We start from the raw sequence: 15241 nt of genomic DNA, 5'->3' as shown, positions 1-15241 counted from the left end.
CCCCCAGTTCCCTGCATGCTGCCTAGTGTGTGGTTCCTTCCTGCCCCTCAGCTTCTCCCCAGCCAGCAGTCTCCACCTACTTGTCATCTGTCTCCATGGGATTGCTGTTTCTCCATGATTGTGGTGATACCTATGTTAGTGGAAAAACATCAGAAGGTTTTGGGGTTTTTTTAAACAAACAGTAGTGACCCTCAGGATATGAAATGAGTAAGAACAAAAGTGTTTTGTTTTACAGTTTTGTGTAATGGCAGGAGTGGGGATGGGATACTGTGGAGCTCTGACCTTCCCCGGGTATGGAACCCTGGGGAACTACACATCAGGCAGGGCCATCCTTCCCTTTATGTGTGAGTGGCACCCTCTGCAGTTGGGCTGTGCGGTGGCTCCAGGGCTAGGACCCCCACCCGAATTGAAGGCCCGGCTCTGCTCTTGTTGGCCACGTGACCCTATGCCCCAATCCATCATTTTTAAGACACATGGAGGCCATCCAGCCACCTCTAGAAGTTGAAGATGAAATGCAAAATACATCAGCTCAGTGGAGTTTTTGTTTTTTTAATCTTTGTCTTCTTTCCAGAAGAGTGATTTCTTTTTTTTTTTTTTAAGATTTATTTTTGACAGAGTGAGGGACAGTGAGAGAGGGAACACAAGCAGGGGGAGTGGGAGAGGGAGAAACAGGCTTCCCAGTGAGCAGGGAGCCCGATGCCGGGCTCAATCCCAGGACCAGGGATCATGACCTGAGCTGAAGGCAGATGCTTAATGACTGAGCCACCCACGCCCCTAGAAGAATGATTTCTATCCAGGTTGACTTAACCTCCCCAGGGAATGTTTGTCAATGTCTAGAGACATTTTTGGCTGTTAAAGCTAGGGGAAAGGGAGTTACTGGCACCTCTTGGGTGGAGGCCAAGGGTGCTGCCAAATGTCCTGTAGTGCAGTGGACAGTTCCCCACAGCAAAGAATAATCCATCCCAAAATGTCAGCAGTGCTGAGGCAGAGAAAACCTGTCCTAGAGCCCACTGGATACTGGGAGTGGGTTGCCAGACAGCTGTCAGGTTTATAAAGATCTGTGACAGAAGATTTTAAATGATTTAATGCGTGTGAAGGTACTCTTTTTGTATTAAATATTACCTTCTTATAATAAAAACATATATGTCTATTTATGCTTATATGCCTAGCAAAAATCTGAAGGGATGTACTCAAAAATGCTCTGATAAGTTTATGGGTAATTTTTGTTTTCTTTGTACCTTTCTATACTGTGATTTCTTAAAATGGTAATGTGGTATTTATAAACAGGAAAAGCAGTCGAGCCCTTTGCCTTTAATGGGAGAAATATGGGTCTGGACCATAAGTAAAGCTAGTCTGTTTCTTCTCTAGGTGGCCTGGGCCTCTCCAACACCATGTACGCACGTCTAGGAGAAATTGTCGGCCTAGATGCCTCGATCGCTGTGACCCTGGCAGCACACCAGGCTATTGGCCTCAAGGTCAAGTCTAGGGTTTCCTTCTGATGCTATGTAAAGGTCTGGAGTCACGTGGGGGTATGGAGGCAGGAGGCTTGCTCACTTTGACCAGGAAGTGACTTGGGCTTGCTGTCTCAGGGTCTCGGAGGGGGGCCCTGCAGCACTCCCCTGTGATCCTCCTCTCTCTAGCCACCCAGGACGGCACTTGGTCCCACACAACCCGCGTTGCTTTGATCACACTGTCCCTTCCCTTGGAATCTTCCTTCTGTCCCCGTCGCCTTTGACCCATCCTTTGAGGCCCACAACAGATGCCACTGCCTCCGAGGAGCCTGTCCTCACCTCACCGCTGGAAGCGAGCCTCCCCTGCTCAGCTCGGGAGTCACCAGGGCCCAGAGTGTGTCCTCCCTGCTGTTTGTGCACATGTCTTCCTTATCCCCGGGCTTGGAGCATTTTAGGGCAGGGCCATGGACACACAGCTTTCAGTGACAGGCCCGCTACTCAGGCTGTCTCTGCTCACTTTGTAGAAAGTGAAACGAGCCACGTGAACAGTGTGCGTGGCCCCCCCGCCCCAAGAGCACTTGTGTTCCGGCCGTCTTCTGGTGGAAGGGGCACATTTCTCCCCGTGGCACTGAGAAGGAGGGTGGGACGGCTCGGACACTGCCTGTGTACCTTCTTTCTGCCAGGCGTGGCCCCGGCACTCCCGTAGACACAGGCTATCATCCAGACACCCCTCCGGTGGGTAGCATTACCCCCAGTGTGCAGTTGAGAGGCAGGAGGCTCAGAGGAGGGACATCCCTGGCCCAAGGCCACCCAGCCTGGAAGTGGAGGAGCAGTGATGATGATCCCTGAGTCCGACCCAGAGCCGTGGCTGGTGCCGCAGGCCCAGGCCACGCCGGAGCGCGCACTTCAGGGCGGCTCCTCGGCAGCGCACTCCTCGTGCTTGGCAGCAGCTCTCCACTTCTCGCTTGTAGCCGCTGGCTCTGAGCCCACGGTATTCCCTCCTGCAGGAGCTGTTTTCTCCAGGAGGGGCCGTGTTCTACAAGCATGTGCACATACTTCTTTTCTCCCCACAGCTGACAGCAGCCTTGTTTGTGTTTGGTTTAGGGGATCATCTTGGCTGGCACCAAGGAGCAGAAGGCCAAATACCTGCCCAAACTGGCATCGGGGGAGCACATCGCTGCCTTCTGTCTGACGGAGCCAAGCAGGTCTGGCCCTTGGCAAGAGGTGCCACGTGGCGGCCTCCCGGGGCATCTTCCGGGTGCCCTAGGACGAGGGCTGTGGGTTTTGGTGAATAGGTGGTGGCTTTTCTCTCTCCCATCCCTGCATTTTGCAGAGAGTCGACTCAGCAACTTTTCTTTCAAATTCCCTTATCTTCACCTTGTTTCTCTGTCCCAGTGAGACTTACAAATGAGAGGACGTACCTGACAGCACCCGTCAGACAGTTGTTTTGTGGTCTGCAGTGCCCCTCACATAGGATAGTGCTTTCAGGCTCCTAAGCAACTTGCCAGTACTGTCCCCACTGAACAGGTTGGGTGGTGTCATCAGCCCAAGGTCACACAGCCTGCTTAGGACTCAGGACTTCTACTGACAAGTCCGTTACTTGGACCACACTCCATCCTGCTTCCTGTCACTTGGGAACCAGGGGTGCCCTGCAGTCCTCCTCACAGGAGCTCAGATGAGCTCGTTCTACGCATACATCCCCACATTTCAGCCTAAGGCCAGGTTGTTTTCACTGCCACTCTTTCGTGTGGTGAAGTGGGGGCGGCCAAATCCAGCCTGCCGCCTGTCTTTGTAAATAAGGCTTTGCTGGAGCATGCCCTTTGTTTACAGGTTGTCTGTGGCCCCTTCATGCCGCAGCAGCAGAGTTGAACAGCTGGAACAGACATCCTGTAGCCTGCAAAGCTGAATACGTTTATTAACTGGCCCTTTATTTTTAAAAGTTAGCCAACTCCTGTGTTAAGGTACCAAACCCTCCATTTGCCGCCTCCCAGAACTGTTCCTCATCCCCAGCGTCGCTCGCCTCAGCTGCGTGTTTCTGTTTCCACAGTGGGAGTGACGCGGCCTCCATCAAGTCCAGGGCCACGCTGAGTGAGGATAAGAAGCACTACATCCTCAATGGCTCCAAGGTAGCGCTCTGTGGCCTGCTCGGGCCCTCAGCCACAGCCTTCACCACGCACTGACCACCTCCCACACACCACGGGTTGTAAAGCACGTACACATCAGCTCTTGGGTGGGTGCGACTGTTTTTCTGGAAAAAGAAACTGTGGCTCAGGGAGGTGAAGTGACCAGATTTCAAACACATGTAAAAGTTTAGTATAACGAGCTTCCTCGCCGCCGGCACTGGCCTCAGCAGCTCCTACCCCCAGCCCGCCTTGTTTCCTCCATCAGCACGGCCACGCCTGCGTCGCGTCTCTGAGAGTTTCAGAGTGTCTCTACAAGATGAGACTGTTTTAAATACAAAGTCAAAATGCCATTCTCACATTTGAAAATTGATCATTTCTTTGTCTATCAGCATTCCAGTTTCCCTGATTGTCTCTTACCTTTTTATTTTCTGACAGTTGGCTTGAATCAAGGTCCAGATAAGTTCCATACATTGCAGTTTGTTGAGAAGTCTCCTTATCTTTCTCCCTCCCTACCCCCTTCCTTCTTCCCCTCTCCTTCCTGCCTGCCTGCTCTGCTTTCTTGAGGAACCCTGGCTGCTTGGTTCTGGAGCTTGAGCTGGCTCAGTACCATTGGCTTCCCTTTTGTGTGCAGACACACAAACATGGCCACCTGTGCCTCTTGGGGAGCCTGGGGTGAACCCCTGTCTTCTGTCCACACAGGCTTGGCTTCCCCAGAGCCAGGAGCTTTATGTTTCTGGCCTGAAGTTTTACAGGCCGCTGGGGTGTCTTGTGGCAAAGGGTGGAGCTGATGGGGGTGCATAAGTTTGGTTTTCTCCAAAGCCCTTGCTCTTTCTTCCCTCAGGTCTGGATCACCAATGGAGGACTGGCCAATATTTTTACTGTGTTTGCAAAGACAGAGGTGGTTGATTCCGACAGCTCAGTAAAAGACAAGATCACAGCATTCATAGTAGAGAGAGCCTTCGGTGGAGTCACTAACGGGAAGCCTGAGGATAAGTTAGGCATACGCGGCTCCAACAGTAAGTAGCACGCGTGCAGTGTGGGGGGGCTGTGTGTATGGGGGGGGGCACCCTTCGGCCCCATCCAAATTCCAGATCAAATGAGATGTAAATAGTTTTGCTTCCATATAAACATGTCAGTAAAGTCACATTAAGAATGCCCCAGTGACTCCGTGGCAATGCCGAGGAGCGCCTTGAAGCTGTTATTCTTTTTTTTTTTTTTTTTTAAGATTTTATTTATTTGACAGAGAGAGACACAGCGAGAGAGGGAACACAAGCAGGGGGAGTGGGAGAGGGAGAAGCAGGCTTCCCGCAGAGCAGGGAGCCCAATGTGGGGCTCGATCCCAGGACCCTGGGATCATGACCTGAGCCGAAGGCAGACGCTTAACGACTGAGCCACCCAGGCGCCCCGCTAATTTATTCTTTTAACACATGTTGCGTGTGCCCCTCTCCATGTGGAGGCCATAGTGATCTCCCTGTGAGCACTTTGCCCTGTGAGGGAGGCTGTAATGGACACCAGGGAGGCAGAGGGGTGTCCTAGGTAAACATTCCACTGCAGGACACCCCATCTTTCCTGCCTGGACCCTCCTCCTTCCTCTCACTCTCCCTCATACCCACCCGGGGCCACCTGCATCCCCTGAGCAGCACTTGGTCCCCATGAAGCTGGCGTCCTGTAAGTGGCTTCCGACCCGACCAGCACTGCCATGGAGTCCTTACAAGACTGCTTCTTGGGGCTCCTAGTTCAGATCATGGGGTATCTCTGCTTCAGGGGACTGCAGGTGGCCCCTCCAGACCTGCTCCTGTCTGCCACCTCTTCTTTAGGGATTCTGGGTTCTGGATGGCAATATTTGCCATAGCAGCCTGGTTCAGCAGGGTCACAGGGCGCTGAGCTCTGACCTGGCTCCACTGCCTAGAAACTCTGTGACCTCAAACAAGCTCATTTACTTTCCTATGCTTCCGTTTCCTCACCTAACGGAAAGGAGTGCTACTAGAATGCACCTGGTGACATGACCTGGGAAGGGAGTGTTATGACATCTGTATAATGCTTCGTGCATACGGAAGCAGGTGTTACCTCCCACCAGGCTCATGCTGCCTATTGATACTTACTTAGAACCTTCTAGCAGAGGAAGGAGCATGCTCAAAGGCCCAAGATAAAGAGCATGATGTGCTGGTGGGGAGAAGGTGGTCAGAGTGACCCGGGTGAGGGAGAGAGCAGGGTGGCAGCCTGCACCACTGCTGGGCCAGTGTCCGCACTGAAGTCAGGGTAGGTGGTGTCCCTGGGATCGTCAGTGGCCCCACAAGAGTGGATAGAGTGGCCCAAAGTGAGGTCAGAGAGGGAGGCAGCATCCTCCCCACACTCAGCAGCCTGTGAAGGAATTAGAGTCACTGGGACAAGGGCCTGGCCCTGTAGCCCATCTGTTATAAAATAGGACCAGCAGCCAAAGAGAGGATTTCATTGTATTTCACAGCCGTGCCATTGGAATAGTAGAATAAAAAGTCAGCAGACCTGGTTGCTTGCTGTTTGGCTGCTCTTGAGCCGTGGCCTTCTTTGTCCTGAGGCTCCCTTTTTTTCCGGTGTTAAGTTGCTGGGAGCTGCTGTGTGTGACAGCCGGTAAGATGCTGCTACGGAAAACATGGTGCAAAAGCCCCTGTTCCCTCCCGCCTCTGTCCTCACCGCGGCCACGCTTTCCCTTCTCTGCCTGCCTCTGCACACCAAGCGCTTCCTGACTTCGGGGGCTGCCCCCGTCCCCCTGTCTGAGAAACCACCTGAGCGCTCAGCTGCCAGCGAGCCCTTCTCGCAGCCTGCGGGTGCTGGGCAGCCTGCTCCGGGCTGTGGGTGGGGCCCCAGTCGGCTGCGTGTGTACCGTGCTGGGGCTTGTTCTCACAGCAGCTCACAGGAGCCCCTGGCGGGCTGAGCGGGACCACACCAGCACAGGGACAGCCGGGGCTCGCGTTGGCTGGGCTCCGTGCCCCTGGCGACAGCTGGCTGGGCAAGGCAGGGAAAGGCCGTCCGCTTCCGCAGAGCACAGAGCAGGCTGCGAGTGCATCTGAGTTAAGTGGGACCCACACTCCCATTGAATCCAGGCACCTTAGAAGGCCTGTGCTGTCCACTTCCATGGTTCTGCTTCTGGCTCATGCTCCTCCAAACTTCTGCCAAGTGTCCCCTTAGAAAAGCCTGATGGAAACCCCTAACAAAAATGTTACTATCTGCCCCCTCTCCAACCTCTGATTCTGTCACCACTCTCTATTTCATCTGTAGTACTTAAACATCATCATGTCCCGAGCAAAGTAGGGGCTCCACGTGAACAGGAACCTTATCTCTGTACTATTCTTTCAGTAGCTGGAGATTGAATGAGTGAACAAATGAATGAATTACATTTCATGCCTATGGTTCCAGTGCAAGTGCTCTGCATTCATCAGGTAAGGCCTTCAATTTCATCTTTTTCAGCTTGTGAGGTGCATTTTGAAAACACCAGGGTGCCCATCGAAAATGTTCTTGGAGAAGTCGGAGGCGGGTTTAAGGTGCGTCATGGGAGCAGCCCCCATGAGGGCCGTGCAGGTTCATGGTGTAGCTTGTTGGCCCCCAGCCCCCTGTCCCATCCCTGCTTATAGCCAACCAGCGCGTGCTTGCCAGGTGACTGTGTGTAGTTCTCCGGGAAATGAGCAGATGGAGAAGGTGGCTCCCAGAAGACGGAGTGTGTGGTACTGCGAGGCTTCCCTTGCCTCAAGTAGGGATAGGATTCCTCTCTCCAGCAAGTGAAAGAAAGCAGGCCAGCGGGCACTGAGGAAGCTCAGGCTCTCTGAGTGCATAGCCATGGGTCCTGTCTTAGAGTCAGATTTATTATTTTTTAATTGACCTAAAACTCATATCACATAAACTTACTAATTTTCAAATGTACACGTGGGTATTAGTATATTCACTGTGTTGTACAACCATCACCAGGGTCTAATTCTGGAACATTTTCATCACCCCAGAAAGAAATGCCGTATCTTCTCATTTCCCCTTTCCCAGTCTTTGGTAATCGCTACTTTACTTTCTGTTTCTATGGATTTGCCTATTTTGAACATTCCGTGTAAATGGAATCCATATGCGACCTTTTGTGTCTGGCTTCTTTCACTTAGCATAATGTTTTCAAGGTTTATCCATGCTGTAGCACTTGTCATTCCTTTCTGTAGCTGAATAATATTCCATTGTAGGGACACACCACATCTGTCCATTCGTGAGCTCATGGACATTTGGACTGTTTCCACATTGGGACTATTATCAATAATGCTACTATGAACATCCATATACCAGTCTCTGCGTGAACAGTATGTTTTCAGTTCTTTTGGGTATATATACCTAGAAGGAACTTTGCTGGGTCATATGGTGACAGTATGTTCTTTTTGAGGAACTGCCAGACTGTTTTCCCTAGTGGCTGCACCACTTACCTTGCCAGCAGCAGCGTAGGAGGGTCCAGTTTCTCCACATCCCCACCGATACTTGTTATTGGGCATTTTTAAAATTATAGCCATCCTGGAGGGTGTGAAGTGGTATCTGATTGTGGTTTGACTTAGATTTTCCTAATGAGTGATCAGGTTGAGCATCTTTTCATGTGCTTATTGGCCATTTGTACATCTTCTTTAGAGAAATGTATTTTCAGATCCTTTGCCCATTTTTTTTTAAGCTTATTTATTAGTAATCTCTACACCCAACATGGGGTTGAACTCATGTCCCCGAAATCAAGAGTCGCACACTCCCACTGAGCCACCCAGGCCCCCCTCCTTTGCCAACTGGCTGTCTTTATTGTTTCCCAGCCCTAATTTACCAGATGACCTGGGCAAGTATCTTCACTCTGGGGAGCCCCACCCACCTTGGCTGTGAAGCAGGGATCACAGCAATACCTTTCTCCATTCCTGGGTATTATGAGAATCTGATAAATGCATTCAGCCAAAGCTCCTGGCTGGAGGCTGCTTGGTGAATGTGGACCAAATGACTTAAGAGGTGAAAGGACAAAAAGGGAGCAGTGTGTGCATAGTGGTATGTTTATTTGTGTAACTCAGATGTTATATACAGATGAGAGAATATAGATGGAAAAAATGAAATTAGCTGAAGCTCGATTCTAAGAGAGTTGCTATTCATCGTTCAGTTTGGGTGCTCATCTTTCTAGACCTTTTTATTTATTTATTTATTTAAGCTAGGTAAAGTAGGCTCCATTCCAGCATGGAGCCCAACATGGGGCTTGAACTCACAACCCTGAGATCACGACCTGAGCTGAGATCAAGAGTCAGACGCTTAACTGACTGAGCCACCCAGGTGCCCCTTTCTAGACCTTTTTAAAGAGCATACGTCTCTTAAACATTTGGTAATGCTATTTGTGTAATATAACCTGTATTTTTTCATTTATCAAGAAATCCTAATACTCTCTTCATGCTAGTAAATGTATATTGCTAATATTTTACACTGCAGAGTATTTTTTTGTATGGTGGTGGCACATTTGATGTTCCCAGGGTCGGGCATTTAACACTGTTTTCTCCTCTTTCCTACTCAGAACCATATTGCGTGGTCTGTCTCCTTGCTTGTATCTGTGCACACTTGTCTGATTACTTCCACAGTTTAAACACCCAGCAGTAGGCTTTCCAGCTCAGGGCACAAGCATTTTTAATTGTTGGCCCCCGCTGCCAGGTTACATGTGGAGAGTTGGGCTGGTTCCTGTATGGGAATGCCCCTTGCCCTAGTCCTTTCCACACTGCATTGAGACATTTTCCCCATTGTGTTAGATGTAAAAACAATTATTTTAATATGCAAAAGAACATAGATTTCCAAAGCCCTTTCTTTTTTATTAGTAGGATTGCTTGCCCGTTGGCCTAAATGCTAAAAAGTGAGTGATCCCAGAGACCACAAAATGATCGGAGGCCAGGTGAAAATCGCCTGGCTAAAGTGGGAGAAAAGGAAGAGCCTCCTCCTCTGGTTAATCAGAGGTTTTTTGTTTTTTTAAAGATTTTATTTATTTATTTGACAGAGAGAGACACAGCGAGAGAGGGAACACAAGCAGGGGGCGTGGGAGAGGGAGAAGCAGGCTTCCCGCCAAGCAGGGAGCCCGATGCGGGGCTCTATCCCAGGACCCTGGGATCATGACCTGAGCCGAAGGTAGACGCTTACCAACTGAGCCACCCAGGCACCCAGTCAGAGGTTTTATCGATAGTCAGACCTTTGAGGTATGGCAGCAGGCAGGGGCTGTTGGAAGCGTGGATTGTGTCTCGCTTCTGGCAAAGTGCGGTGTAGAATGCCGTTGTAAGGGACATCTGCGGGAGAGAAGCTCGTAAAGCTGGCAGGTGCCTCATAGGCAGGAGGGGAGGCCCCATGGTTGAGGAGGGTTGATATTTAAGCTCAGGAGCCCGTCTTGAAAAAGGGCAAAATCTGTTAGGTCTTTGATCTTCCGGGGAATGAGATCTAGTCTCGAATCCTTTTTTCTTTCTTTCTCTCTCTTTTTTTTTAATGAGCGTAAGAAGAAATTCTGAAGGGGCCATGAAATGGATTGCTTTCATAAAACCATGAACTGGCTTTTACAAGCCCATGTGGGCAGAGAGGATGAGGTGGGAGAATTCACTTGCTCCTCATAGTCCTGGCAGGTCCCGAGACGAGTGCACACCCGAGGCCTGAGACTCAGGCGGTCTGAAATCAGAGGCATGGCCCCCAGAGGAGGCAGGGCAGGATCTGGGTATCACACTGTGGTGGGACATAACCGCGCCTGCTCCCTCATTCAGCCCCCAAGGCCGGGCCTTGTTCCTGCATTCCCCAGTCCCCTAGGACTCAGCAGGTGGAATCTGCACTTGCGCCCGCCCCCCCCTCCCCCCAAGTCATTGGAGCAGTTTCCAACCTCACAGTGTCTGCTTTGAGATTCTCCCGTTCAGGTTAACAAGTAATCATAAATTCAGAATCACTTGCATAAGTCACACATAAGCATTCAGTGAAAAGCAGTAATACGCTTGGAGTTGAGCTTTTAGGAAAACTGTGGTGTTCACAGACTCCTTTCTGCCCTCAGCCCCAGCCTGTCTTTGAGGCCTCCTAGTTGGGCATCACAGGCGTGGGAGGGGCTTGGCGGGTTACTACTGTCCTTCAGGAGGCTTGTGCCGGTGGGAAAGTCTTGGTAGCGTGCAGGGTGTACCCAGTAGGTCTTAGTTTCTGCCCCTCCTCTGAGGACTAAGAATTGGCCTGTTCTACTGGAATAATGTTGTCCGGTTCCTTTATCAGGAGGTGACTCCAAGGATGTTTGTGACTGAGTTACCTTGTTGTGATGTGTTGGGACCACACTGTCTCCTAGCCTGGTGGGGATTGGCAGGACGATTAACTTTCCTAGATGCGGGCACAGAATTCTCTAGAGACTTGCCTTTTGTCCTCAAGAAACCATCTGGTAAAAATAGACAAGCAGTGCTGTGGTCTGTCACCTGTGGTCCTCCAGGACCTTTGGGCTTTTCCCAGCACAGCAGGGGTGAGCAGGTCACTTGGGGAGTGCAGTCTCAGTGAGCCGCCCCCTCTCTCCCTGCAGGTAGCCATGAACATCCTCAACAGTGGGCGGTTCAGCATGGGCAGCACTGTGGCCGGGATGCTCAAGAAATTGATTGGTAGGTAAGTCAGGGACAGGAGCCTTTTGTGGCCCAGTCTTGCCCCTGCAGCCCCCACTCCACCCTGGAGGCTCTACCATGTCCTTACACAGGCTGCTGCTGAGCCCGGCCTTCGGATGGACAGACAGCCCAGCTGCAGTTTAAGATTCAGACTTTGGTTTAGACCCAAAAATGTGGTCAATCTGCCCCCAAGTGGTTAATGTTCCTTTTTCACACTCCTCTGTTTTACCTATTCACAAAGGATCAGGGGAGTGGGGGAGCGGACCATCAGAGGTCAAGAGGGGTTGCTGCTCTGACCACTAAGAACAGAGCTACTTCACAAACATCCAGATGTGAGGAAGACATCAGTGCTAATTCAGTGGGAGACCCAGTGGGTGAGGAGTGGAACTCCGATCACTTAGCCTCAGGATCTTCCCTTTGTTTTTTCTGTTAGCATACCTGAAACCTAGAATTTTTTGTCAGTGAACTTAGAACAACCCTGTAGGGTTTTTGTTGGGCATGGATGTCATTATCATCTTAGCTTTGTGGAGGTGACTGCAGGGAAAGGCACGGGGCCCTGGCTGTGGGGGTGCTGATGTAGTGCTTATGAAGTTCCTCAGAGTTCAGGGCCAGGTGGGGACAGGGAGGCTTTGTTTTCATCTCTTACCTCCATTTCCTAGATGAGGAGCCTGAGGCTCAGAGAGGGTAAGTGATTAATCCAAGGCTACTCATTTGTGTCTAAAAGCTGATCCTGTCAGACTCCAAACTCAGGCCTTGGCTCACTTTGCTAAGCTGCTCCCAAGGCCCTGAAGTGCCCTGGGCCTCTGCTTCCCCATCAGGAAAACTCCTCCATGCAAGAGCTTCATGGGGGCTCTCATGGTCGGCCTGCCCCCAAAGGAGGTAGACTCTGGAAGAGGCTGACTGCAGGGGGAGGGGCTGGCATTTGCCACTGACCACTGGGAGGCCGCTTTATACACGACAGACTGCCCTCCTGCTCTGGTGATGGACAGCTGTGACAGGCGTGAGCCTGCTTCTCCTATTGGGTGCTTCCAGGGCCCTGGCTCCATGCTGGGTGCCTTACTTAACACCTGCAGCTCTGGCAGCCTTGGCAGCAATGCTGTGAGGTCAGTGGTGATGTTCAGGGATGGTGGTTGCTTGGCCCGGCCTATCATCTGGTAAGAAAAAGGGCCAGATTCAGCCCTGTCTGGCCAGATACGCTAGGAAGGGGCAGCGCTGTCTGGCAGGGTGTTTGGTCTCAGCAGACCTGTTTCTCATAGTTCCTGCCTGAGTGTTTGCAGGGTAATGATGATAGCCTTAGGAAATCGTTTTAGGATAGCCGGAAAATGGTTCTTTTTAATGACTCTGCTCTTCTTCAGAAATGACTGCTGCATATGCCTGCACGAGGAAACAGTTCAACAAGAACCTCAGTGAATTCGGACTAATTCAGGTACTGAAGGTTATGGGCGCTGCATGTGTTGGTTTCACATGTGGGCATGGAAAGTGCCTGTGTGGTCTGTGCTGGTGACTCCCGTGCAGTGATTGGGAAGAAGACAAGATAAGGCTTTATTTAATGTGGCTCGCTGTCATGAATGCTGGGGCTTGGTGCTCTTGGGCATTGAGGCTCTGGACTTCACTATTTTCTCTGCTGGCTGGCACATCTGGGTCTCAGCACATGCAAATTGTTTCTTGATTGTGTTTTTTTCTGAACACCCCAGGAGAAGTTTGCCCTCATGGCTCAGAAAGCTTATGTAATGGAAAGCATGGCCTACCTCACTGCGGGCATGCTGGACCAACCAGGGTTTCCTGACTGCTCCATCGAGGCTGCCATGGTGAAGGTAATCCTTGCCCAGCCTGAGAGACCCAGAATAGCTCCTTAGCTGCGGCCTTTCAGACCCAGTGTTCCCTGCCGTCTTCCTCTTCTCGCAAGCTTATAGGTCAGTTTATCATTGATCCAATATTTATGACATCCCCACCATGTGCCAGGCATGGCCCTAGGATGCAGCTGGGGAGGCCAGCATGGCACGGGAGAAACAGGAAAGAACAGTGCCCAGTAGAGTGTGTTTATAGGACAGGACAGTGTCACCCCAGCACAGTTTATGCCAAGTTGTCACTAGTTGATAGCAGATGGAGAGAATATAGGCCGTGTTTTATAATTTCCCATCGGTATACCATAGCAGCCGAGCTTTCTTTTTTTTTTTTTTTTTAAAGATTTTATTTATTTATCTGAGACAGAGAGAATGAGAGAGACAGAGAGCACATGAGAGGGGGAAGGGTCAGAGGGAGAAGCAGGCTCCCTGCGGAGCAGGGAGCCCGATGCGGGACTCGATCCCGGGACTCCAGGATCATGACCTGAGCTGAAGGCAGTCGCTTAACCAACTGAGCCACCCAGGCGCCCGCAGCCGAGCTTTCTTGAGAAGGACTTTTATTGTGGGTGGACGGCCTTCCACTTTTGCATACCCACAGCCAGGTGTCACGCCAAGCAGCTCACATGCAGAGGAGCAAGCTGTGGGTGAATGGGGCTGGGTGGGCAGGGTCAGGCCTCCTGGAGAGGGAGTCTGAGGTGGGTTTTAAAAGGACAGGAGTTTTCTCCGTGTGGAAGGTATGGAGTGGGCGCTTCCACCCCAAGGAAGCCTCAGAGGTAGGAAGAGTCATGGTGGGTGGGGAGCCACGGCTGGTTACTGTGGTCCAGGAAGAAAAGGACGTGCCCGAAGCCACCCAGTGAGACTGTGACAGGGCTGCTACCTGGGTCAGTCTCGTCCTAGAGCCAGGTTCTCCACGCCGAGCCTCCCACTCCATCCCCAGCCAACCTGCCCTGGCTGAGACCCCCCCTTGTGGAAGGCACCCGGCACTGCCGCCCCTGTGCTAACTGGGTCCTGGCTCTGTGGCAGGTGTTCAGCTCAGAGGGTGCCTGGCAGTGTGTGAGCGAGGCACTGCAGATCCTCGGGGGCTCAGGCTACGTGAAGGACTACCCGTACGAGCGCTTTCTGCGTGACAGCCGCATCCTGCTCATCTTCGAGGTGAGTGCCCAGCAATCCCGCCACCCACCCCGAGTGCTCTCATCTCCTCAACGCCTCTGCATAGCCCCGTTTCCCAGGGGTGGAGGGGAGGCTGAGGGGCCAAGCGAGGGCCCTTTCTGCTGAGTCTGCACTTCCGTTGGTGGTGGTGGGACAAGCAGAGATCCCACGGGAGGTCCGGTTGTACCTCCAGGGCTCATTCTGGGTCTGGCTTTCCTCCTCAGGATACGGAGGCAACTCAGCAGTGTCCTCTCCACAGGCTTCCCCAGCCCTGACACCTCCCTCTCTAATTGCTGCCCCCCTCCATGGGTTCACAAGCCTAAAAAGGGAATTCAGTGAGGGGGAGACCCCGGGTGGGGTAAGAAAAGGGGGATTGGGGCCCCAGAGAAGCTTTTGGGGAGCTTGTGGTCTGACTGAATGGCCTGACGCGGGTGGAGTGTGGAATACCCGCGCAGTGAGGGCCTGAGCGGCACCTCCCCCTACAGTGGGCTGGAGTCTCAGGAAGCAAGTGCACTTAGCCTTTGGGGGCAGAAACAACTGTGGCCTGGCCAAGGGGAGGGTGGTTTGGGCCAAGGACAGGGAGGTGGAATGTGCCAGGCCCGATCAGGCCTTACCTGCCAGTGCTGGCTAGAATAAGCAAGTCTTTGTGGGAACAGTGAATAGTCCTAGTAGGGGGGGAGCTGGGGCAGGTAGTAGAAAAGTTGATGGGGGTGGGGGCAGAGGGTAGATGGGAAGGGGAGATAAGTAGCCAGGCTATGGAGGACCTTGACTGATAAGCAGAAGAATTTGGATCTTACTGTGCAGGCACTGGAAGCCATCAGAGGTTTCTGAGCAGGGAATGACTTGAATGCATTCCCATTCTGGGAAATTCCCCAGGGGCTGATGGGGGTTGCAGGGGAGGGTTGTAGAGGCCAGATGCATGCTGCAGAAGAGAGGGGTTGACTTCAGAGGCTGTAGAGAGAGATGGATGGAATTTTAGGATGGTCGTAGGGTGTCCAGGAGGCAGACCCGTAGATGAGGCTTGGAGCCTGAGCAACCGGTGTGGTTTCTGAAGGACACCTTCAGATCTCATG

At 51.9% G+C, this 15241-nt stretch overlaps 1 protein-coding gene across 3 annotated transcripts in view; it reads left to right on the top strand.

Annotated features, from left to right (window-relative positions):
• ACAD9 (acyl-CoA dehydrogenase family member 9) overlaps window positions 1-15241 on the top strand; it is a 47048-nt gene that overhangs the window by 23885 nt on the left and 7922 nt on the right. For all 3 annotated transcript variants that reach the window (XM_034998076.1, XM_034998077.1, XM_034998078.1), the window contains 9 exons: window positions 1369-1475; window positions 2556-2656; window positions 3499-3577; window positions 4416-4590; window positions 7019-7092; window positions 11100-11175; window positions 12531-12601; window positions 12870-12989; window positions 14043-14171. In XM_034998076.1, the coding sequence (XP_034853967.1) occupies window positions 1369-1475; window positions 2556-2656; window positions 3499-3577; window positions 4416-4590; window positions 7019-7092; window positions 11100-11175; window positions 12531-12601; window positions 12870-12989; window positions 14043-14171 (932 nt within the window). The remainder of the gene's footprint in view (window positions 1-1368; window positions 1476-2555; window positions 2657-3498; window positions 3578-4415; window positions 4591-7018; window positions 7093-11099; window positions 11176-12530; window positions 12602-12869; window positions 12990-14042; window positions 14172-15241) is intronic.

This window comes from Mirounga leonina, unplaced genomic scaffold (assembly GCF_011800145.1).
Source record: "Mirounga leonina isolate KUSES-001 unplaced genomic scaffold, KU_Mleo_1.0 Mir_94, whole genome shotgun sequence".
Lineage (NCBI taxonomy): Eukaryota > Metazoa > Chordata > Mammalia > Carnivora > Phocidae > Mirounga > Mirounga leonina.
The sequence above is the reverse complement of the archived record's forward strand: the minus strand, read 5'-3'. Positions and strand labels throughout refer to the sequence as shown.